Source organism: Zeus faber (genome assembly GCF_960531495.2).
Source record: "Zeus faber genome assembly, chromosome: 11".
Lineage (NCBI taxonomy): Eukaryota > Metazoa > Chordata > Actinopteri > Zeiformes > Zeidae > Zeus > Zeus faber.
This window is the reverse complement of record NC_137205.1, coordinates 23,909,978-23,936,193: the sequence shown is the minus strand read 5'-3', so window position 1 is coordinate 23,936,193 and position 26,216 is coordinate 23,909,978. Positions and strand designations below refer to the sequence as shown.

The 26,216-nt window shown below is 43.8% G+C and overlaps 1 protein-coding gene across 1 annotated transcript; it reads left to right on the top strand.

The window, feature by feature from the left end:
* Positions 1-891: 891 nt before the first annotated feature.
* ttyh3a (tweety family member 3a) lies at positions 892-26,216 on the top strand (the record flags this gene model as incomplete). Its single annotated transcript, XM_080009222.1, has 14 exons — positions 892-1,017; positions 3,985-4,154; positions 8,734-8,845; positions 8,979-9,199; positions 11,648-11,743; positions 12,109-12,181; positions 12,475-12,550; positions 17,494-17,549; positions 18,264-18,356; positions 19,595-19,687; positions 20,629-20,765; positions 23,073-23,246; positions 24,829-24,904; positions 26,136-26,216. The coding sequence occupies 14 exons, from the start codon at positions 892-894 to the stop codon at positions 26,214-26,216; spliced, it is 1,584 nt and encodes a 527-aa protein (XP_079865348.1).

The following is a 26,216-nucleotide window of genomic DNA, read 5'->3' as shown; positions in this document are numbered from 1 at the left end:
TTTGTTTATTTCTGGTCATTTTAGTATTTTAAACAAATGTAAAAAATATATGTGTTTTTTTTTTATTGTTTTAACACAAAGACTTGTAAACAGATGTTTTGACGTTGATTGACGCACCCACCGCACGGCCCTGTATTCCACCGCTAGCGGCGCTCGACCTCGCGGGGGCGCTGCTGAGTCAGACAACGGCGCCGCTGCTCGTCGAGCCGCACGGTCCGGGCGGAGTGCTCGACGCCCGGGACGCCAGTGCTGTCGGAGGGGCTGGGTTTCCTCGGATCACGCCGAACGATGGACGGAGACGGGTGACCCGAATCGCGAAACCTCCGACTACGATCAGGTCCCCGAAGAAAAAGAGAAAAAATGTCGACTGGAACCAAGAGCGGGGGGAGTTGTTGTTTGCGTCCGAGCGCAATTCGTAGCGGACTGAACTAGTCTGGGGGAGCTTCGCCGAAATTAGCCACGTTAGCACCGCTAGCGGGAGGAAGGGAGCGACGCGTCCGGGGGAGCGGTGAACCGGGACCCCCTCGAGGAACCGGCGCTTTATGGTCCACGCGGAGAGATGTCAAGGGTGTTCCAGTTGGTTTCAGTTCGTGTTTCGGTGACCTCACGTCGAGCGGTCAAGCACGCTACGCTGCTCAGCTAGTCGCTAGGCTTAAATGTAGCTGGTCGTTAGCAGTGAGAGGGGTAGGACTCTGTGGACCGACGATGATCCGGAGGAGTAACAACAGAACGGCAGAACACTAACTTCTACCGCTCCGGAAGGATGTCCACTAGCTAGCCTCGTTTGGCATCGAGAGTTGGATTTTTTTATTATTATTATTATTATTATTATTATTATTATTTTTATCTAACCCACTGTGTCACCGGGACACCAGCCCAGTCCCCCCGGTCATGGCAGCGGTGGTGAGCTACACTCCGCCCTGGTGGGTGAACCTACTGCACCGGCTGCCCCACTTCGACCTGCAGTTCCAGCAGACCAGCAGCGAGTTCAAACCCCAGGATCGGACATACCAAGAGGTAAAAACGACCCCGGTGGACCCCTCATAGTGTCCTGCGGAGAGCCGGCATTAAGTATTCACACTTTGACGTCCCGTCTGTCTGTGTTTTGAGGCTGTGCAGCCATCTGTCAGTGTCCCTGGTTGAACTACCTCCAGTGTAAACACAAGCTTTGCGATTGTTATTTGAGACGTAGTTCCTCCACCTCTGTGTACTGTACCCCTATTAACCATCAGTGACCATGTCTTGTCTTCCAGCCTACAGATTGAAAGAGCCAAGTGTGTACAGAATGATGTACAGATACGGTTAAGCAAGTCATTCTCAACCTTTTTCACACCAAGGACCCTCAATTTGACCATTTGATTGAGACGTTGTCTCTGGGACCCCAATCTGAGGGGACATTTTGATTGTTAGATGTGATTGGATCGAAACTTCCACACCTGTCTATCCTATGGTGAGGGAAATAACGGCGAGACTGTGATCCGAACAGTCGTCGTGCATCCGGTAATGCGGGTAACGTTCTGTAAACAAACTAAGGTTGAAGTTTAACTGTTAATTGTTTTGCTGGTTTTTGCTCTGGAACCACTTACGGGGCCCCTGAGAGTCCCTAAACCCCATGTTGAGAACCACGAGATTAAGCGATAAGAGGGCCTCCGGTTACTCTTTCCGTTTAATTAGTTTACTTCAGCTTCACGTCGGTACTTTTCGCCCCACCCTCACCGGCGGATATGGGAAAGCTGATAAAGTACATTCCTTCCTATCTGTCCCCTGGAGATGCCTTTTCTGTTAGAGGGGTATTTCGTTGCACCGCCATGTAGTCAAGCATCAGTGTCTAAAATCGATGATTGAGTTGAGGTTGAACACCGGGCAGGCTGCTGTGTTCTGGACATGCTCTAGGGATCTGATGGCAGAGGCAGATAATAGATGAGAAACGCCTGGACCAGCGGTTACGATGCTTATCTCATGAGAAAGTATACCCCTAATGCATTCTGCATCTAATGGACCATTCCAAATTGTTTGAATCATTTATGTTCAGCAGTGAGGACACACATGTCGAGACAGCATTATATATAAGAAGTCATATCAGTGGTCCCACACAAAGTCCCATGTGGATGGTTCTCAATGGCTTTGAGGCCTGCATGGGTGTGTCTTTACATTAATTTCAGTAATATACTGTAGCAATAGGAAACATTCGACAAATTGAGCAGCAAATGTGTTTCTTGACTTGAACCTGAACCTCCGGGGGTATACATTTTTGAGATGGCCCCCCAAGTAAGCTGCTGTGGACTGATAGGGCTAACTCGATCTGTTACTACTGTGCTGCGCTCTACAGTACTTCCAGCAAATAATAGTGGGAGACAGGAAACTGACGTGACTTCCAAATTTTCTGAAACAGCAGCATCAGTACTCTTTCACATCTGTTTACTCACTTTCTGTTCCCCCTCCCTTCCTCTGCATCTCTCCCATTTCTTTCTGTCTTCATGTCAATATAGATAGCTAAGGGTTTTTCTTTCTAAAATTGAGCCTTTTATCGCAACTTTTTACTTGCAGTAACTTTTTGACCAAGGAATGGCGTCCAGCATCTGACATTTGTTCTATATGTTGTGTACTAAAACCAGTGACTTCTTTCGTAATTTAATTTTCTCATCAGAAAACTAATGCAGCTGTTATGGTGGAGTAGAATTTAATGAGTCTCTTAAAATGTTAAAACTAACATGGAAAGACAGGCAGATGTTATTTTTTTAGAGATCAGTTTTTATCTCGCAAGAATAGTCAATTAAGATATTTCAAAAACACAAGTAAAAATGGTTGGTAGTACATATCTAGGGAATGGTGTTGGCATATTTTCCTTGTTTTTTGTGCTGTAGATGCCACCTCCTTTTTAAGGGAACACCCCAAAAAAGTGGTTTCACAACTACTGATTTTTACTAGTTGCCGTGTTTTTCATAATAGCCCTGGCTACAGCGGAACTCCAGAGATATTGGCTATTGTATTTTGTAAATGTAATTAATTAGGGGAACATAGCTGAATTAAGATATAAATGTAAATATATATTTAGAAAAAAATATTTTACAATTATTACTGATACAATTATTGTAAATCTATTGTTTGTATTTATTGAATTTATTTGTATTTATTTTTTTTAATTTTCTAACATTTACATGAAACAAAATATCCTCACGTCCAAGAGTCTCGGTGCGTTGCGGTGTCAGTGTCTCCCACAAGCTTGAAGGACGGCAACAAAAGTCGGAACCAAGTTTTAAATGAGCCCTTGTAGATCTATCTGAGTGAAGATTCAGCAACTGGATTGCGAGTTTCTCGCCTCAAATTTGTTGAGAAACATTTTTTGATGTACTGATGAGGTGAAATGAGTCAAAGTTATGGAGTAAATACAACGAAACCCGGAAGCCATGCTCAAATGCTATTGGCTCACAGAACCTGTAACTTGTGCTCAAACCCCATTGGTTCACAAAACTCTGGTTTTCGGGAGGTTGGCTCCTCTGACAAAAAAACTGCCCCTTTCTAAATAAGAGGGTTATAGAGACACGTTACAATGGCTGGAATGCATAATCTGAGGGGCATTTTCAGCAACAAACTTCAAAGACATATTTTGGGGACCTCAGAGACTTATGTTAAAATTTGTAGAAAGGTGCATAATAGGTCCCCTTTAAAAGGTTAAACAGCGGGGTTTTTTTAGACAAAGCAAAAAAATCCATGATAATACATTTTGTGTACAACAAGAAAATCCACCGGTATTTTTTCTTAGCGCTGCAGGTACAAAGAGAGACCTATACTAACTTGTTTAAAAAGGAGCATAATATGGCCTCTTTTAATACCTGTAGTTGTTTTTATAAATTCCCATTGGTGCATAAGATTTTTCCAATGGATTTCATGTTGACCAGCATTGTTTTATAGTAAAAGATGCTTTAGGTATATATGGCGACTACTTGGTTTCAACCACTTCGTCCACCTGCTTGTTCCACACAGTCTATCCTGTTGCTGGGAGGTGTGGCCCTCGCCTGCTTGGCCCTGGACCTCCTGTTCCTGCTCTTCTACTCCTTCTGGCTGTGCTGCCGGCGGACCAAGAGCGAGGGGCAGCCCAACGCCGACTGCTGCTGCACGGCCTGGTGTGTCATCATCGCAACGCTCGTCTGCAGGTGAGCATGGATAAAAAAAAAAAAATAACGTTTTAAAGTACGGGCACACACCCATTCATTTAGACATCTGCCTCGGCCTCTTGTTGCTGTTCCAGTGCGTGAGAAGTGGAGCTGGGCACTAAATATTTAAATATATTTTTGATTGTTTTTCAAGTATCATGTCTTAATGAAATTAGGATGTCATACCTTGATAGACCATGTTGTAGCCTAAATTGGTGGGGATATGACCTAAAAATGCACGTTAGGACTTCTGAAATAGTTGAGGAAGGTGATTTGATTACAATATAGTCTAATGTGATGACTCTTAGTTGGATTGTATAAGAAAAGACCACTAGTATGTGTGTTAAATTATTACAATATTTTCATGATGCCTGATAATAATTATATTTTCTTCAGTTTTCCTTCCCAAAAATATATTGATTATGTGCATTGCGTTCTTTGAAGTTTTTGGGGTGCTAGCTTCTCTAGAAGCCCTACATTCATACTTGTTTGAGGGTCACTTTGCATATGCCTGTGGTTTTAACCTTAAGAGTTCTAAGTGCGTTGATCATAATTTAAATCACATCTCCTTTCCTCTTGAAGGTCCCAGTGAGATCTTTCTATGGCTGCAAAATTCATAATTTGCGATTCACATTTCTCTGTGGCTTGAAAGTTGTTTGCAGCGCTTTGAGAGAAACAAAATTGGAGACCAAGGCAAAGGTGTCCTAAGCTACATTTTTTTTTTTTTATATATATTTTTCGAGAAGATCCTTTGAGCCAAAGTTGTGGTGTTGTGATAATATCGCCTCTTCCATTTAGCAATCCACAAAGTTATAGTTGAATAGCTTGTTGAACCAAGCAAACCAAAGCTCAGTCTCAGTTTCCTTGCAGAACCGCTTAGGGAAATACTTTTCGGGGAACTGCTGGTTTCAATTCAAAGAATTCAAACATGTTTTGAACACTGAGCATAGAAAAAACATGATTTGCAGATTTTTCTTCATCCAATAATTTGTCTTCGAAAGACAAAAAATAAACCATACAATTGAATTTAATAGACATAACCCGGTCTCTAAGCTGTTGTGTGCGTCCATGGCCTTTCTGACTTTCATTTTCTGTGAAGTTATCAATGTGTTTACCAAATGTTATGATGGCCTCAAAAGTTTGCAGTCTGAGGGTGTTTCACTTTATTACAGGACGAGCCAAAAGGGGAAGGGTGGGATTCGCTTCAATTTTAGATGCATGAAATCCAGCGAGAAATGTAGCACATACATGTAGCTCTATCAGTAGTGAGTATACATAGTAGAGTAGACACAATTGTTATATTTAATTATTTTCACTATTTAAATGTAGCCTTTTACTAGTATACTAGATAAAGATGACAACTCTTGGTTGGACAAGATTTATTTTAGTCAAGAGAAGTCTTCATGTTTATAGAAATATTAACTGTTATTTAAAAAGTCTTCATAAAAGTGTTCATCATGGAGCTCTAGGACTTGGGTACATGTTGTAGCTACTTAAATGTTGAAGATGACAGCCGTTTCAGAACCAGGCAGAACCCAATTCGGCCAGTTGAGACTTTTCCTTTGTTGCATTTATCTCGACGTAAAACCCCGGACGTGGTCATTTCCTGTTTTAATATTGATGGCCCCCTTGGGGGCCATCTCGGTTGGCTCAGTTCATATTCATTTTGAGTAGTACAGACACGTCTGGATGAGTAGTTCTGGATTGCTTTGGAATTTCTGTGCATTTGTGCTCTGGCTATTTAACACACGCACGCACACACAAACGCACGCACGCGCACACACACACAGCAATGTGTTATGAACTGGGAAGGTTGCAAGATGGTGTGTGTCCACAAGTAGGGCCCTTTGTCCTTCTTAAACAGGATTACATCTTTGTGAGTAGGAAAACTGATTAGTAAGCAGAGCTGCACCTCTGCCAAGAAGGAATTCTTTGGACCCGCAGCGCTTAATCAAAATGCCCGGTGCAATTTCTTGTTGTGCACTGAAAGTATTGTCATGGAATTGTTTGCTTTGTCTAAAAAAAACAAAACACAGTTTAACCTGTTAAATGGGACCTATGTTGCCCCTTTATTTACACATGTTAATATAGGTCTCTGAGGTCCCCAAAACATGTTTTAGAAATCTTTTGCTGAAAGTACCACTCACATTATGCATTCAAGCCATTGTGACATGCCTCTACACCCGAACTGTTCCAAAACTAGCTGTTTCAGTGTGTAGCTTTAATTGTGAATGAGCAGCCAACCCCCTAGTTCTGAGCCAATGGAGTTTGAGCAAAAGTTCCGGGTTCTGTAAGCCAATGGGGTTTGAGCTTTACTTCAGGCTCTTTTTATTTACTCTGTAAACTTACACTGATTTCACCTTGTCAGTACACTAAAATCTGATTCTGAACAACAAATTTGAGGCGAGAATTAAGCAATCCAATTGCTGAATCTTCACTCATATTAGATCTACAAAGCCTCATTTAAAAGTCTGTTCCCACTTTGGTTGCCATGCTCCAGGCTGGTGGGAGACACGGACCCCGCAGCCTCGAACAGGGGATTTTTGGTTTCATGTGAACGTCGGAAAATAAAAGAAAAATACATCTACAATAAAAACGCACAGTGGATCGAAAAGAGCAGATGACCATATAAAGACATCCGTGACGAGCAGAGGCCACTTCGTGCAGAGAGTAGAAAAAAAAACCTTTGAAAGTTTAAGCTTCCGGTATAAGCGGAAACAACATTTCCAGACATCCATAGCTGTCAACCATGTCACGCCAGTTCGCTGATATGTGTTGTGTACCATAGCTCCAAAGTCTGTGGTCTTTTCTGACAAAAGTAAATGGGCATGACTGTTTTCAAACGGGTCCCTTAAACCTCTCACATCAAGATATGGAATGAAAGTGGGCTCATTAGAACCTGTTAGCTTCAGGGTCCTAAAGAGACTGTTTTCTGCACACAGTGAACATCATTTTCGCCTTTTTTTTTTTTTTTTTTTTTTCCCCCCCCCCTCTTCTTTCCCTATCTCTGCACACTGTGGTACCGAAACTGTCGTGGAATTGTAGAAATTGGGTATGGCTACAAGGCCGAGACCCTTGTGAATCCAAGAGCCAAATTCATTTCAATGTGATGACATTTTTTTTGTCTTACTGTATAAAATGACCTTTTGTGACCTCTAGGATAATCACAGCCTCTTGAAACTCTAGACCCAGAATCTAGACCCTTAAACAATTCAGAAATGTATGGCATGTCTAGCTACGTCAATATGGTGGTCTTTTGGGGGGATTTTCGACCCTTTTCCCCCGCCATTCTCAAGTGATCAAAATGGCTAGAAAGTGTACCAAAGCCATGTAATTAATGGTATCAACCCACAACTTGGAGCAGCGACTAATCACACATAATTGAGCATGGGAATGGCCGTCATTAGGCTTGAGTATAATGTTCAAAGCCCCTTAACACTCACCTTTTAACTAATAGAAGAAAAGATTGACATACAACCACAAACCCACCCGGACCCCCGCCCCCAGAAAAGGGCTCCTGGCTGAACAGGTTAATGCAGCGGTTGTTTAAGGCGTTAATAACCCCCGATGGGAGGGCCGCTGGTTTTGTTTCTCAAGCACTCTCGCTTACTCTGTTCACCCCTCAGACTGTGAGAGGAAGCGATTAGCGACACTCCAGGAAGCGGGTGAACCCAGTACACTCACCAAATGTGGAGAGCGTTATCCCTGCCTGTCTTTGATTAGCCAGCTTACCTTATCAACATGGTGTCCTCTCCACCTCGCCGCAGTGTCATGTCCCTATAACAGAACAAACACACTGACTGAAGAACATTGAACGTACAACAGTGTTTTGTTGCCAAAACATCCAAGTAAAATAAACAATCAAATTAAACATTCCTGATTGTGTAATATTAACATACACATTCATCTGAATTAATATTATTGTTTATATTTATATTACAGAAAAGTAATTTCAATACAGGCAAGTCATACAGATGAAATGGATCAGTTTGGGATTCTAATCATAAGGAAGTTGTGTAGATGCTGATTCACTGTACTTTCTGTCTTTTCAAGAAATGCTTCAGTGAGATTCTTTAGAAGTGTGTTTTTGCTTGTGCGGCTGTTTTGGTGTCTTCCTTCCTGTGTGTATGCAAGGTTCTTTTTTTGTTAATTTGTTAATTTAAATATTTTTGTAGCCTTTACCTATTAAAACCACTTGAGTTACCCTGTTGGCACTGTGCATAGTAATTGTTTTGTGTGTTGTTATTATTTTATTTTTTTTCTTGAACAGTTCCCTACCATGGAAGTGTCCCATAAAAGGCCCTCGGTTCCTGTCTCAGTGCAGCCTTTGTTATCTCGGTGTGGGCTTTTGAGCACAGCTCGCTCATTTCTCTTGGTTGCCATGGTTCTGTATGGAGGCTTTCTGCTGAGCTCAATGCAGCCTGTTCATGGCGGTCTGAACTGACAGGGTTAATGTCGAGTTTGCATGCCTCTCTCTCTCTCCCCGTCTCCCTACTTCTTTTTTTTTACCCGGCCCATCCCTTCAACTCACCAAACTGCCCCCCTCCCAAACCACTACATTTCTTTTGTCTTCCTGTAGCGCCGGCATAGCCGTGGGTTTCTATGGGAACGGCGAGACCTGTGATGGAGTGAACCGCGTGACGTATTCCCTTCGCCATGCCAACCGCACAATCACAGGGGTGCAGAAACTGGTAAGAAATCCTCCCTGTCTCAAATCCTCCCCCACCCTCATAAACGCCGTAATTTCCAAAAAATAAAAAAAGTGATTTCCCGTCCGTGCCTAAAGCATTGCCGTTGCGCTCTCTGTCCCTACGTCGACCGCAGGTCTACGACGGTACGTTCTCCTTGAACCAGACCGTAGAGGATAACCTGCAACAGCTTGAGCAGCAGTATGTTAAACACACAGACTACTTGTCCATCATCCAGAAGCTGCAGGGCCAGCTGGACGAGCTGGTCCGACAGATGGCGGAGATCCCCTTCTGGGACAACGTCAGTGTGTCCCTGGAGGAGCTGGCGGTCAGAATCGAGCTTTACGATTGGTACAGGTGAGACCGTAAACTCAGCCAACAGGATAAGTGCTAAAGTGGAAAAAGGACATATCCGTTTGTCATAGTACATGTTCCTCTTTAGCCCCCCACCCCCGGTCAACAATGAAATGTAAAAAATAATAATATTATAGCATGCAATGTTTCAAAATGGGTATTTATCGTCCCTAAAAAATAGCTAAAAGTTCCACCTTGTGGAAATCTCATCAAAGGACAAAACTACTCCTCTCTTATGTACCACATGTTCTTTTAAAATGGCAATCCATAACATAATCCATGTGTTGGATGGATTACACCAGAATGCCACAAAAAAAGCTTTCTTTTTTATTTTATTTTATTTTTTTAATATCTGCGTTTACCCTTGTCGCTTTATTTTCTTGAAAGTATCCCAGCGGACCTCGCCACCAACTAAAGAAACAGCATATAGAGGAGTACATGCATCACACAGATACACTTAATGTCTATTTCTTAAAAGACGCCTGCTTAATAAGTATAAAATATGGGATTTTTGAACCAAATAATCATACCTTTTACCACTTTAAAGAAGCTATGAACACAGTAGGGATGCCACACTAAGGAATTTTTCCCACTGGTTTATTAACTCATGACAACATCGGTGTTACCAGTAACACCGGACATTTTCGAGGCGGTGACGCTCAATATCTTTCTATCATGTCTGCTGCGTAAAACTCCGGGTGCCGGACCCAGTAGACGCTGCTTTCTCTGGAATATCGCACTTAATGGCTGTGACAATTCCGCCTGCCACCAGCCACCCGAGTGCTCTTTTCAGGGCCCTCCAACACAGAGACACAGGCAGAGATGTTGCAAATACACCAGTTTATTGGAGAGAGTGGCAAAATGTCACAAGCCGCGAGCAGATGGGAAACTTGTCATGACAGGGGCTCTCCCCGTGTGTGCGTGGGTCGTTGAGTGCTCTGACGAACAACAGTCGTACAGCCACCCTGATCCCGGGCCCAATAACGTTTTGTTTTTTTCAATTTATTAATTGCATGAAAGCTGTTTGGTGGTTGTTTCTATAAAATAAAAAAGGCAAAGGGACAGTGGAGGCATTGGGCAAGTAATCTAATCAGTGTATGCCCGAACACCGTGCAACCGTGGCAACGCTAAAACACACTGTAACTTAGACATTCAAGCTTCTGATGCTACTACAGTCCCTTGTTGCACATCATCAGAATTATTCTTGTGCAATTATTCTTGTTTTTCCTAATCCTATTGAAATGTTTTTGCTGCCAAATTTCCATAGCTTTGAATCTCCCTGAAGTTTTGCTGTCACATTTACTTACAAAATGAGAGTGACTCCGTCCGTACTGAGGCAAACGTTGCAAAGCCGCACTGGTTTATTTGTAAAATTATCATTTCACTCCCTCCTCCCTCCTATATTACAGCTGAGTCACGGATCCATGAACAGGGCTGGAAATGGGGGGGGAAGTGTTGGAATAAGCAACAAAATCCCCTAATAGAACTTGCCAAACAGAATCGCACATGTGCACGCCAAAATATTCCATCCAGTAAATTATAACTTGGAAAGTGAGATTCATTTAATAATAAGGCTATAAATTGTATTATATACTTGCTGGTCATGGCTGCTGTAGTGGATATCTTTGATTTATTTTTTGATTTGATTTTTTTTTTTTTTTTACGATTTTTTTATTTTATTCTGAATTCTATTCAGTTTGAATTGAAAGTTCCCTCTAGCGTGGATATTTAGTGTTTGCCTGCGTGCGTATAAGTGGTGTGTGGTCTGTGTGGTGTAATTAAAATGATGACCGCTTTGAGCAGAATGGCACCCCCTCTCCTTATACGAGAGTCTGTCCCAATGCAGATTACATAAGATGGAATAACAGCTTATTGATCCCAGGGAAATTCGGGCTTAGTCTTTATGTTCTCAGCAGCCAGCTCTCAGCGCTTCACGCCGCAGTGTAGCTAGAGTTGCAAATCCATCCCCTTTCCGGCCGAGTCGCAAATATGTATAAAAACAACAAAACTGTAAGATATCGCGTGGTCGGGAAGGCACGTACCCTCTGCTGACTATCTGCCATTAACAGCTGAAACTCTATAATGGATGCATGACGTTGCTGTCTATGGAAACACAGCTTTATGTTACAGAAACACCCGCTCGGTAGTCTGTTGTGCCTCTCGGTCCTGCTGCCTTTGGTTCTTTCTTCTAGCTTTTGGAATCTGAAGGAACACCTGCTCACAGGCGGCAAAACAGCCCACAATATTCAGACAAAAAGTCCAAAACAAAACAAACGGCACAAAGAAAGAAACGTTTGAAAGATGCGTTTCCCTTTTTATATCTCTGTCCTTCCAACGAGAGCGTGCAGCCTTTATTCCTTTCTGCCGTTTGAAGTCGCTTCCCCGCGGCGTTTTCGCTGGGAGTACGCGTGGTACGGCGTGGTCTTATGTGTTTGTTGTCTCGCCGTGCAGGTGGCTGGGCTACCTGGGCCTCCTGCTTTTCGATGTCCTTATTTGCCTCCTGGTGCTGTTGGGCCTCATCCGAAACTCCAAAGCGACGCTGATCGGGTGAGTCTCCGGACCGCGGCGGCGTGTGTCTTGTCGACGAGGCAGAAGAATACTTCAACTTGAGGGGGATCACATGACTTGGATTAAATCTGGCTAAAGCACCGTTTTTACGGATCGTTGAGCAAAATGATTATCGGTAATTATTATAATCAGGATTCTCGGTTGATCGCCACCCTTTTGGTGGAAGATGCGCAGCTCCTCGTTCGTTTGAGTCTTTGACTATTAAAGCCACTCTGAAATAATTGGAAGCTTTCGATGAACCTCGAGAGCGTTTTATCTCCCACTTTTTATCCTTCCGCACGCCCCGAAGTTGAAGGTTGTAACCGCCGGTTACAAGTCTGACCTCTCTCTCCTCTATTCCCCAGAGTGTGCATCTTCGGCGTGTTGGCTCTGGTGATCAGCTGGGCCTCGCTGGGCCTGGAGCTTGCCGTCTCCGTGGTAAATATATCACAAACATTCAGTTTGTTATTGTAATTGTTATATTACAATTCATTTGAACAGTTGAAAAACATGTGGTTTGTAACGCCTACAGGGCTGTAAAATGGTCTAATGGTATTTGTTCCCCAACTATAATCATTACTAATTATTGTAGGTTATTTATTGATTGCTGTGCCACAATCCACTGCAGATTTGATTTGTTACATTTAGAGTTTGAGGCATTTCATTTTTGACTATCATGATTTATTGAATTATAATTTGTGTATTACGTTTTGTTTTTTTTCTCTCTCTAGACCTCCAGTGACTTCTGTGTTGCTCCCGACATGTATGTCACCCAAGTTGCTCAGAAGTACGGCGTCGTCAACCAAGGTAAAAGCTGTGCATGCTTTTGGAGCATATCGATTTGTTTTTTGTATTGAATGGTAGTCAGTGTTGCTCATTCATTCGTATGGAGAACGTATCCAAGTGTCCTGGAAGATTTCAATGTCCGGGACATTGAAACCAATGGAAGAGATCCTGTTCAAATTGTATCTATGTTTTATTGAGCTTAAAAAACAATTGCTTGGCAGGCTATGTAAAGAATGAAATCATGGTGTGTTGATTCCTAATATTTTTTAATGAATATTCAAAATAAAATAAGTCCCGTCACATAATGTAATTTAAAAAATTAAAAAATAAATATTACAAATATTACTACCTGAAATCCAAAAAAGTAACAAGTGCAGCTGCTTTAATTAACTTTTCACTTAAATACATTTTTGATCAAATATAAAACAAAATAATAGTAAATAATAAAGTTTGTGGTGCTGTCAATCTTCGTCAGGACGTCTCGTCGACATATTTTACACAATGAATATTTACCATCTGCTTTTCGTCGGAACTTGAATATTTAAAAAAAATCATCTTCTTCATCATCTTTCTCCTTCTAATCAGAGTTTTGGATGCTGCGCTCTGTCTCCGCTCTGTGTGTAGTGTGATTGGTTAGAAGTGAAAGGTCAGCTTTAGATCGTCCAAACTGATTGGCCTTCCGTTGCAACTTGCCAAACATGGAAATGAACGGATCTGCTGATTTTTTTATTTATTGGGGAATTATTTTCACTGGACATTATGAGCGGAGAGATTTAAATATGAAGGACTTCGACAGATTTTCCTGGTCAAAGTGCGGCAATTACCGAATAACGAAACGCCGATTCCACCGTCACGCCACCTTCCCCTCCCCCTGCCCCTTGGTCTTCCCAGCAGCAATATGGAGGCATTACTTCATGGATCGAGGCTCTGTGTTCTCCACGCATCACAAAAGAGCTCTAAAAATGATTTGTGCATCTGTTGGTAAGATCCGCAGTGTGAGGCGCTGCTTTAAAAGCATCGCAGAGTCCTCTCCAGTGTGGCTCCACTCTGGTCCCATGATGGGAATTGTGTGAGCGGAACAGTGCTAGAGCCTGGGGGTGTGTGTGTGTGTGTGTGTGTGTGTGTGTGTGTGTGTGTGTGTGTGTGTGTGTGTGTGTGTGTGTGTGTGTGTGTGTGTGTGTGTGTGTGTGTGTGTGTGTGTGTGTGTGTGTGTGTGTGTGTGTGTGTGAGAGACGCACTGGGGGCGAATATGAGAAAACACAATTTGCTCGTTCCATCCTTGTGTAGTTCTTGAAGTGGGTTCTGAGTTTCCAGGCCTTGCAGCCTTTACAGGAAAAGGAATTGCTATCGACCCCCGAAATACTTGACAGTGCGTCCTTTTTTTTTTCCATCTTCTTGAAATACAAAAAGATGAAGCGCTCGTATTATATGTCAAGATTCAAGATCATGTACAAAGCTCTCGATCTCGCTCCCTTTTCACCCTTGAACATGGTTTCTTGGATCTGTGCTGTACACCAGCTCCACCCACATGGCCCGGGGTGAAGCCGTGCAGTTGGAGGACCTTCTGTGCTCCATTTTCCCCTCGCATGTCCATGTGCTGCGTTATCTACGAAGTAGAAACAACTAGCTGCACTGTTTGGTTGAGTGGAGACCAGAGAGACCGTTGGAGATCATTTTGGTTGGTGTTGTTGATGATTATACTGTAGGTTTTTCCTAGTTTGGTAAATATGTCCCATTTAACATGGCCTCTTAAAATGTTTTGGTTTTTTTTGTTTGTTTTTTTTATTACTATGGCTGGGCATTGAGCAGGATCTCACAATTTGATTGGGTATCAATTCAATCCGATATTTTGTTGATGGTTCTCAACATGATTCTATACATATACAGTACCAGTCCAAAGTTTGGACATGACACACTGACTTGTTCAAGGGTTCTATTTTTACTATTTTCTACAGTGTAATTTTTATTTATTTTAGATTTTTAGATATTAGATCTTCAATCCTTCAAAGAAGCCGCCCTCTGCATTGATGACAGCCTGGCACGCTCTCGTCATTCCCTCAACCAGTTTCCATGAGATTTTACAAATTGTAAACATAATGAAAATTGCTTCCATTTTTTTTTATTTTTTTTGTATTACCATCCGACATACATTACAAGAATATTTCATGGAACTAATTCCGTCTTATACAGCGATTACATTCTTCGATTCATTTGTGACTATGGTAGTATTTAATTTGAGTGAAAAATGGTTGGAAACTTCCAAAAAAAACATTGATATTGAAATTTTCTAATCGATTCAGAAATTGTAATATTTGATTTGTATTGGAGCATTGATATTTATTTGTTTTCAACCCTGTCCTATTTTTCTAACTACTCTGTTTGTTGCTTTTGTCGACAAATGCCAATTGATGTATTCAATAATAGTGTATTTTTAGTCTGTTTCCCTTAGTACTTTGGATACTAGGTCTCTACCTACTCCAGGTTTTCTTGTTTTTATAAATGTTATTGTTGACTGTCATTGTTGGATTGGGTTGACTAGTTGTTTTTTTTTTTGTGTTTTTATGTGCTCTCTTGCTTGCTCTTCATTTTCCAGCTGAGTCGACATGTTCATTGTCTTGCGGTCAAAACAGGAAGTGCGAGATCTGTTGATCGCAATATGTCGGTGTGCAGCGACTGGTTCCCTTGTGCCGTTCTGTTACTTCCTGTAGATGAGCGTACCACAATAACCCACATGGCCAAGTTTCGTCTCTGGTTCAGAAGCATGAGAAAATACTCTCTTTTTATTCTATTGTTTGCAATTGTTTTATTAAAGTCTAATAGCATTTTAACACAGATGTAGGCAGTAGGCTTGAGTGATATCCACAATTTAATATTGTGATGCTGCACCGCCAAAATACTGATACACAATACTATCGTTGTTTTTGACAGGGAGGGTGTAAGAGTGACGGAGAAAGTGTTCCCGTTGCGCACAGCGCTTTTTTGGTTTTCGTTCAATTACAATAAATACATCTAGAATAAAAACTGGAGCCCGACCGATATATCGGCCATTATTTGACTTATTTGACCACATCGTAGTCGGCAGTTATGCAGCTGATGAGTCCCGATTTTTAAATAAGTATATTAAACAAAAAAACATATAATATAATTTTGGCAATGCAAGTAATAACCTGGAGCAGCAACTTAATCACCGGAACATGTGCGCCACCATGTCCAAATCCTCCATCTGCTTCCTCGCTGGAAGCACCAAATACACTCCATTTAATAAATAATATATTATTATTTATACTATATTTGATACTGTGAAAATTTTGCACATGGTGGCAAATATCAGTATATATCGGCCCAAGCCTAGTAGTCTGTTCAAGACTTGGATAAATATTGCCCCAACCCCATAGAATCTCCATAGATGCAATCTGGTTTTGTGGCTTGTCACCAAATTAATGATCCACTAACTAGAAAGTCAAGTTCATTTAATTTTTTTTTTAAAACCAACAGAAGACACAGATGAGTTTCCCATTGATCACTTGCATTTATTAAATGGGTTGTATTGCCCTCATTTGAAACATCATAACAGTGTGTTTGGGGAAACTGCAGGGCAGGAGCTCCATATTCTTAGACGAGAGACGAGTCCGATATCGGTGTCGGGTGCCGATACCGACGTCATTCGCTCATCGGATATCGGGCTGACATCGCCGATCCAAATTCCATTCCGTAGCTTGCTCTGGACCTTGAACCCTCCGTGAAACCTTCGGATTGAAGCAGCCGTTCAGCTGTGTTTGTCCTCAAAATAAGACGTCATGATTCCGTCGTATATAACAGTCTTCTGCACCGCCGTGGAGCTGCTGGGAGTTGCAGTTCTATTCGTGCAGCGCCACACTGAAACAAATGACCCGATAAGGATTAGAAACTGCACAGATACCTCCTTCAGCTTACCGGTCGCGTCCGCCATATTGGAACGGCGAGACTGGCCTGTAAACAAATACAAGTAAACGGGGGAGCTGTGTTTTTTGTTGTTTGTTTTTTTTGGTTTGTTTTTTGGTATAAAAAGCACTATAACCTTTTTCTTTACTTAACTGATTGATTTTTATATTCAAGATTTTGTGATCTACTCTACATGGACTCGATTTTTTTTTTCCACTCCGACCATTCCAATATGTAGGTGATGTTGGCGTTCGATCCAAAGGTCCAGATCCAGTTCTTGATTTTTATTTTTCCCCCAAATATTCACTTTGAAAACCTACACCTGTTTGTATGTAAAGGTAAAATGTGAAGTATGCGAAGCCTACTTAACATACAGTTCAATATTGCTTTGGAATACATTTAAATGTAATGGATTTTTGGTATTTTTTGTTCTTTTAATAAGGAGTGCTGTATGGTTTACTACAGCCTCATGTAAACTTACACATAATACCAACAACAATAAGAAAAAAGACTTCTGGTATCGGAATCGAATCGGGACTGAAAAACAGTGGATCGGTGCTGCTCTGTCTTAGACGATGACAGATTTTAAATTTCACACTCAACGTAGCGAAGATTCTCTCCTCACAAACGGGCGACTCACTGGGAGCTAAGCGGAGGGATAAAATCATACGTGTTTAAGTTAAGAGGCTTTCTGCTTTACTCGGACCCTAGTTGTGAATACCCGTGAGTTTAATCAAACCTCAGAAACAAGCTCCGGCTGCAGTTTTTATAAGGGGGGGCTGAACTGCAAACGACCCCGGACTGCGAAGCGCTAAAACCTAAGCTCCGGTGAGCCGCTTTGCCCATCACCGCATCAACCTTCTGACCGGGCAGAGTTGTGAGCGCCCGGCGTCTCTGTGGGATGGAATCAAACACGGTAGCGGGGGAGGGGTGAGTCATGAAAGTTGCAACGAGAGCACTCGTTCATCCGCTCCTCTCCTCTCAGCCCTCGCTCGCCAGGCGTCGTTAACCGCTCTGTTCCCTGTTCTGCTTCTCCCTCGCAGACATCCTGCGCTACTACCTGACGTGCCACTTGGAGCAGGCCAACCCATTCCAACAGGTCTGTAAGCGCCCAGCGGCTTTAATAATGGAGCGGCCTCTCTCCCGCTCTACATTCACGGCGCTCTGAAAATACCCCGTTTGCCTTTTGCGAAGGATGTTTAACGATATCGGGACGTTTACCGGACGACCACCGGATGTTTGGTTCTGAGACCGTGTCAGACGTAATACCCCCGGGGTATGTTCTCTGGGGTATTTACAACCTGCTAATTGGACCGAGACACCCCGCAGGCTCAGCCTCTCCATCCCCACCGGCTAAAAGAATGTTTTTATTTTTTGGCCCGACAGTACGATTCTTTCCGGTCCGTCGGTAGCAAGAAAACGGAAGCCACGCGCCCGACGTCGGAGTTCAACGGAGAAAAGGTTATCGTGTCGGGACTCAACTGTGGCCGAAGTAATTTCAGAAATGACCTCGCATATCTCTTTGTTTTTTCTTGCTCGGCGCTCATGAATTAGTCAAAGCGCTGAGTGCCGTCCGAGGCCCAGAACGACTCCCGCTGGTACTTTTTACTTTTTTTTAAATTTATTTTATTTTTTTTTAAGGTTATTTATAATGCCGAGCGTTTTCCTCGCAGCTGCAGAAAATCGGCGTACTTCCTGCCGGGTCGTGGTGCCAATACAGACAAGGGAGTGGGATGGGGCCTGCCAGATATGACCCGTGCGTTCGGTGGCGATGATGTAATGCTGTGATGTTTTTTTTTTTACTGTGTGGCAGAAGCTTTCCGGGAGCCACAAAGCGCTGGTGGAGATGCAGGACGACGTGTCTGAGCTGCTGCGCTCCGCCACCAGAGAGTACGCACAAACTAAGGTGTGTTCTTGTTTTTTCTACCATGAGATAATTGTGCCATTAACCCCAAAAAATGGCCCAAACCCGTGTAACTGTGCATATTATCATGGCCAAAAGAACAGTTCCCGCTTTCAATAACAACCTTGAGCTTGTTCTGCGGAACACATAGCTGCTACAGCCTTGCAGTTTGGAAATTGCAACACAAGAGCTATTCCCGAAATACCGAGCCACTCGAATTGCACGGGCGCTGACGCTCGGCCCCGGGGGCCACCGTCTTATCACGTACCTTTCTATTATTCATACCGACAGAATGCCCCCCCCCCCCTGGAAAAACCCCCGGCGTGCCGCGCCTGCTCACATAAAGCTCTTTTGACGCCCCCACCTGCGTCCTGTGTTCTGCGCCTTTTTTCACCACGTTCCGCTTTCACCGCGCGGCGCCGAGGCATTGTTGCTTCCACCGAGGGACAAAATGAGGGCTGACATTTGGAAAAATAGAGAGAGAGACGCACTTCAAACCTCAGGGACCGGCACACACAAATGTGCTGAGCTAATGAAAGCATTCATATCATTCCATCGGACGAGTCGGCCGCTGGAACTGGAATGCTGCGAGGCAAGGAGGGCGGAAATAGATTTGACGCTGTGCCCGATATGAATTGTTCTTTTTTTTTTTTTTTTTTTTTTTCTACGTTTTATAAAATTTAAATTCATTAAAGTTGACTGTCTTTACTTCAATATTAACGACACAATTGAGCAATTTCTGTTTTCTGTCTGTTCCTACTGTTGGATGGACGCTGAATTTCATATTGCAATTAGGAGTAATAGTGAAAAATTATGAATTCATTTGCAATAATTAATGGCGGGGTCAGACTTGCATAGGGGCCCAAAAGTAATTTGCAAGTTAAACTACAACAACCGACCTCTCCATCTTGGCCTTGCTCCCGCATTCTCCCGGACAAGTTTCCCTGTATTTTTAGTTGTAAAAGCTTCTGCAGAGTGAAATGATTGCGTCCTGACGCAGAGGTAACTTTACCGTCTCCGAAACTGTGTTTAATCAAGAGCATTTTTGTTGGACCGCGCTTTATAGCCACAAAGCACCGCACACAGGAATGCTGCTTTGTACCGTCTGTTTGAACTGTGTGTGTGTGTGTGTGTGTGTGTGTGTGTGTGTGTGTGTGTGTGTGTGTGTGTGTGTGTGTGTGTGTGTGTGTGTGTGTGTGTGTGTGTGTGTGTGTGTGTGTGTGTGTGTGTGTGTTTTTTAGGTAAACCTGGACGAGATCCAGGGCGTGCTGAATACCACAGAGATCAGTTTGCATCAGCTCACTGCACTGGTGGACTGCCGCAGCCTGTACATGGTGAGGTCTGGCACCGATGAGGAATTATGGGTCCGGGAGGGGGGGGCCTGCTTGTCGTGGCGCTCGATGCCTTATTCCAATTTATTACAATTTACACTAAGTCACATCAGGATGGAGAATAGAAAGGGGGGGGGGGGAGACATCCTGTGTTTGTACCGTTACTGTGGTCGGGTGGAGCCTGGCTGTGCAGCATTTTAAGGTTGCTTGACGAGCTCCGCGTCCCAGCTCCGCCGTAGTGCAGCGGCGCCACTCCGTGCGGGCTCTCCCCCTCGGCCGTCTGCTTCCCTCTCACGCTGCCACGCTTTATGAATTATTGCACAGGGGGCCTGCCGCACTTTCTGAAGTTGGCTTTTGAACGCGTTCTTGCCTTCTGCAGACGGGGGCAGACTCAGAGGGGGTATTGATCAGCGGCGTTTGATCCTGATCTGCTCACTCGGAGCGTGCGCGCAGTCGTGCACGTCGCCCTTCCTGTTTGGATGACGACCGCGCCTCTGCCTGTCTGACACAGTTTCGCTCCGTCAGCTGTATTTAAGATGTTCCTTAATGTCGAGCTGCTTTTCAGCGTACAAGCTTGTAGAACTAATCAATCCTCACATTCACTTTTTAAAAATGTATACTTTATTTTTTATCTTTTTTTGTTGATCATTTCACAGCCTAACTAGAACCCACTGAAATAAATACTGAAATTGTGCCGAAAAAAAGACAATCTTGCGCTTGTTTCTGTCACTGGTACTTACCGTAGACCGTCCCATCTTGAGCTTAGGAGCCAACTGTGTATATACACAGTGTTAATATGTGTTATTTGTCGTCTCATTTTAATTTGTATCTCTTGCTCAACGGCCCTGTTTTTTTTTTTTGCCGCTGCAATGCCTGAATTTCCCTCCGGGGGCTCATCCTGCTTTATCTTACCGACCAACGTTCCACGCCTCCCCGCGTTGCAGGACTACGTGCAGGCCATGACAGGGCTGTGTTACGACGGCCTGGAGGGTCTGATCTACCTGGTGCTCTTCTCCTTCGTCACCGCGCTGATGTTCACCTCCATTATCTGCAGCGTTCCTCACACCTGGCAGGTCAAGAGGTGAGACACCCCCCTCGCAAACAGCCTCGAAACTGTTTTTTTTTTACCATTTCCATGTTCAGGGACACCATTTCATGAACAGATCTTTATATTTAGGGCTGGGCGATATGAACAAAAACAAATGTCAGACATTTCTTTTTTTTTATGATTGACCACCTTAATATTGATCATTTGCTGATATTTTGGGGACGGCTATCGGTGCTCGAGTAATCAATTTTCTTACAAGAAATATCGTCATCATTAGTAAAACAATCAAAACAATCACGAGTAATGTGGACCAAGCATGTAAAGTGCATGCTTGGTCACACTGTCTATGCATTTCAGAAAACTGAAATATAGAAAACTATATTGCGATATTAGGCGATACAAACGTGTTATTGCAGACAAATCGATAAGAGTTTTGGGTGAGATTTGGGAGACCACGGCCTTCCTTCTCCTCTGGATGAATATATTCCCCCGGTGTCAGACCGCTCTTTCTTTGCTGATGATAGACTGGCTGTGTTCGGCGCTGGGGCCCGGCCAGAAGGCTCCAGCTGCTCCCTCAAACGGCTTCCTGTTATCCCTCCTAATTACTCGGAACTGGCCCCGAACCTCGCACAACAAGCCCACACTGTCTGAGCCGGTGTCATTTTCTGCTGCAGGAGGGGCTGGAATGGCTCCTGATTTCCTCCTCCTTTAGGAAGGTTGTTGTCAGGAAAGTGTTTCCCTGGCACGCCGTCGTGCTCAGCTGCAGCCGAATGGGACTAAAGCTCCTCGTAGCGTCAGAGGTCTGTGGGACGCTCTGAGCTGGAACTTCCTGTCGGTGAATCATCCAGACCTCGCCCCACAGTGGGATAATATCCATGCTGCGTTACTCTCTTTTTTTTTTTTTTTTTTTTTTTTTTTTTGGTCATCTCTATTGATGTCATTCAGCTGTTATGATTTAAACTTTTCATTGCTAATGATATGTAGATAAATAGATAGATGCATAGATCACAAGAACAAAAACATGAACAATAATGGTAAAGTAATAAAAAGTGACATAGAAAAAAATTACAATAAACCTAAACAATAAATGCAAAAACAAAATAGTTATAGTAAAAAATAATATAAAAATGTAGTATTTTTAAATATTGGTAAAAATTGTTATTCAAAGATTAAACAATAAAATGACCTTGGGAGTGTTTTTATTTTTTTTTGTTTTTTTTTGTTTTTTAAAGCTGGCCATAAAAAATAATTTCCTCCCTGGAGGATGGTAAATTGGTTAGTCTGATAACCCCAAAAGATGATACTAGAGCATGGATGGTCCAAATGCTCTGCTCTGTCGACCGGCTCGCCTTCCACCTTTAACCTGGACGACACAAAAACTGACCTATTATATCACCTCTTAGATTCACAACACATCCTTCATGCGATACATTGTTATATACTGTTATTGCGATTGGATTTGTTCTGGTTTGGCACAGAATATGTTCTCCATGCCGTACTGTAGTGATGATGTCATTGATTAGCTCTGCGGTGGCCACTAGAGGGAGCCAGACTCCACGATGGCACCCTCACCCACCATGCGCTGCTCCATTTTCACACCCTTTGTTACCTGTCTTACCCCTCCCCCTAAAGTGCCCGATCCCACGTGACCTCACTGTCTTTTATTATCCAAAAGTGTCAGAGTGGGCACTGGGTCTGCAGTGGAGATTTTTAGATGTCCCTCATTGATTGCACGAGGCTATATTTAGGGCCATTGTTCCGTCACATTAAACACTGGAGGGAATTGGAGCTGATCTACTTGCAAAAGCGTAGAAATGATCTCTCCTTTTCTCTCCCCTCCTCCCGCCTTGGGCAGCGTAAAAACTAAATCAAGTCGTGACCGTGATGAATGTGAGCACGTGGTGCGATTTGTGCCGCTCCTGTTAATCAGAGAGAAGAGCTCCCCCTGGTGGCGGTGGGTGCAGGTCCCTAAAATGTCTTAAATGTAAATATAAGGCCTGAATAAACATTGTTTTCTGATCTATCCATATATATTTTTTTATCATAGTTAAGTTCTTCAGCCTCGGCCTTATCAAGGCTAAAGCTTGCCTCCAGACTGAGTACCCGCTGTGCGTGCCTGTTGTGAAAATGCCCATTCTGGATCAACCCAACTCACTATACTTATTTATACTTGCATATAATCTGGAGAAATCCAAGAAAGTTCTTGTACTCGCCTGTTACTTGCCCTAGTTCTACCCAATGCTTCTTTAAATCCTTCTCAGCATTTCCCTCAAAAAAGCGTAAAGTATACCCGACCTGATCCCTGCAGACGGCGTGACTGCGTTCTGTGTTCTCCTGCAGGGGCGAGGAGGACGGCGAGGACGACTCTCTGGACCACGGAGGCCGACAGAACCACGACAACCTCTACAGAGTGCACATGCCCAGTCTGTACAGCTGTGGCAGCAGCTACGGCAGCGAGACCAGCATCCCGGCCGCCGCCCACACCGTCAGCAACGCCCCCGTCACGGAGTACATGTGAGTACTGGCGGCGTGGACGGCTGCTAAATGACTACTTCATTCGGAGCCGCCGGGGCGGGCGCGTCGGGGGCAGATTTTTCTCGACGCCAACTCTCCCCCCCCCGCCGCGCCTTGTGCAGAGCGGGGAACATGAGAGACCCCGTGTTCGCGGAGTCCGCGTTTAAGAGTCCCCCCGGGAGGAGCCCAGCTCTCCCTTACAAATCCGAGTAGCGCCCGGCAGATGCAGCTGTTGCTCTCCAGCTGCGGAGCCCTTTGAAACCCAAGGCCACCGCCGGCCTTATGAATGGAAGGAAGGATTAGCGGGGGAGGGGGGTGAGAGGGAGAAGGAGCTCTGCCCACACCGGACCGGAGCTCAGGACCCGGGACCCCCAGAGCTGGGACTCGGGGTGTCCCGGTGTGTGCTGCTTAAAGGTGTATATATTTTTTTTTGAAACGCTGCAAATACGGAGGATTTACGGGAAAATAGGACAAGGGGGAGAGAAGGGTCAAAGCGGGAGGGTTGACGGGTATGCCTGAAAAACGAAAAAAGAAACACGCAGCACAATTGTTTTTTTGTTTTTGTTTTTTTTAACTGCTTACACTTCCCTCGACTGCAGTTTTGTCACGGCGGTTGGTATTGATTCCTCTTTCTTTTGAAAGATTTGTGCTGGTCCGTGCAGACAACAACAGAGCAGTTGTGCTCAGCTCTTAGCTTGGACATACTGTAATGCTGCCTGGTGCGGCGAGCGTGCGGGGGAAATAAATGGCGCCCCTTGGCAAAGGAATTTCTCCAGCCGTGGGTGGTTACTCAGTTGGGGGTTGGGCGCGGTTCTAATTCTAATGAGTCTCCAAGTGGCGTAGGAAGGAGATGCAAAATCGGAACGGCTTGACTCGCATGTTTTCTGACGTCGGGACCCCACAAAAAAAAAAACGACTGGGTGTTTTTTTCACAGTGAGTTGTGTTGGTAGGCCCATCGGAGACCCAAATGTATGTTCACAAGCACCGAAAAGGGGGGCTGCTCATAATTGGTCCCCTTTAATACCGTCGAAGCAGTGGAAGGACTCATGTGCTTTATACAGCGTGGCGTTATGGTCATATTGTGTATTATTGTTTTGTATTGTGTATTGATATGGTATTAAAGAAAAAAGCCCTGTTATATACTCTATATAGGGCAGTGATTCTCAATCTTTTTCACATCAAGGATCCTCAGTTTGATACACGTTAGGCCAACACCCAACCCTGTCTATGCTATAGTTATAGAATAGAATATATGTATTATTATGGAGATGACGATGATCGAGACAGTCCTCCTGAAGCACCCCCGTTGGCCCCTAGACCTCCAGAACCACAGCATCGGTCTGGGTGATTTTTTTTTGAAAGCTGTTCTGGAAGGGCTTTTGCAGTGTCATAATCATGATGTTTAATATTTTGCAACACGTCTCCAGAATACATCACAAAGGATTGACATAAGACTGGGAATCTAAATACGCCGTTATGCAGAATCCCAACAGCGTCGCATACTGTGTTTGTGTGATTGGGAGCGGGGCTCAACGTGCTTCCTTCTCCTCAAGCCTCCTTGTTTGTGTCTCTGCTCCGCAGGGCCCAGAACATCAACTTCCAGAACCCGCGCTGTGAGAACACTCCTCTGATTGGCCGCGAGTCTCCTCCCCCCTCAGTAAGTGGAGCCCCCACCCGAAAAAACCCGCTTTGATCCCCACAACAACTGTGGACCATTTGCCAGCTTCCGTGAGAGAGCGAGGGGGGTCACGCTAAACGCCCATCCCAAAAACTCCTGCCCCCCCCCCCCCCCAAATCGTACGGCAGGCATGAAACCCGAAGGCGTTCGAGCGCATGTGACACGCGTTAGAGGTTTTTGTTTTCGTTCTTTTTTTGGGAGGGTGTATTTCTTCCTATTCTATATACAGGGTTCCTACCGTGTCCTTGAGGTGCTTGAATTTGGTTTTCGGAAAATTTCAGTGGAATACCTTGAAAATCGCCCCCTTTGTGCTGAAGGGCTGTAAAAGTCCTTGCAAAAAAACCCGATCGTTGAAAACCTTTGATATTACCCCTGGTTTTGTTATTCAAATCGTAACGTAAGAAAAAAAAATATCCAGAATCGACACGGATGATGCCTGGGAAATTAACACTTAATCCAGCATGGTTGGAAATAGACTTATAATAGATAACAGTGAGATTAATAATGGATATATGGGTGTACAAATATAAATAAGACTGAGACTAAGATAATATACTATTTTAATTAACAAAGATCCCATTGAAAATGTATTATTTGTTTTGCGTCCTTTAAATAATATATTAAAAAAGAATAGTGCTTAAAATATACTTGAAAGTCCTTGAAATTGATTTTGTAATGCCAGAATGTGCCCTGTATATAATCAGTTACCGCTCTTCTGTTTTAACCCTTCCCGTGCTGACAGAGTCGACGTGGCGCTGTGGAAGTATTCTTATATTCCAAATAGGAACTTCTCTGTACTTGTTTTTGAGTTGAAAGGTACTCACGGGTAGTGCGTGTGTTTTTTTTTTTTGTTGTTTTTTTTTGTTTGTTTTTTTAATATTTAACGGCATGCACAGTTACCCCCAAAAAAAACATACCTCGTACCACTCATCTTTGCATCAATGGGATGAAAGTCCACTGTGTTTTGGGAAACTTTTCTTACGTGTCACTAGAACCTCCTCTGTCGGTCCCGTGACTCTGAACCCGCTCTCCCTCCCCTTTGGTCTAAACCTCCCCCCTTCCTCGAGAAGCTCCTTCCTTCCCAGTGTCCGCCTGGAACCCCCATGCTACGTTGTGTATCTTCTCTCTCTCCCTCTCTCTCTCCCTCTCTCTCTTTGTCATTTTTCTACCTCTCTCTTTCTCTCTCTTTCCTTCCTGCGAATCCACCCAGTTGTATTTGACTGCCATGGACAGTAACAGCCGCCACAGCTGGCAGCTAAAGCCCTCGGAGAGCTCGAGATCGTTTTGGTAA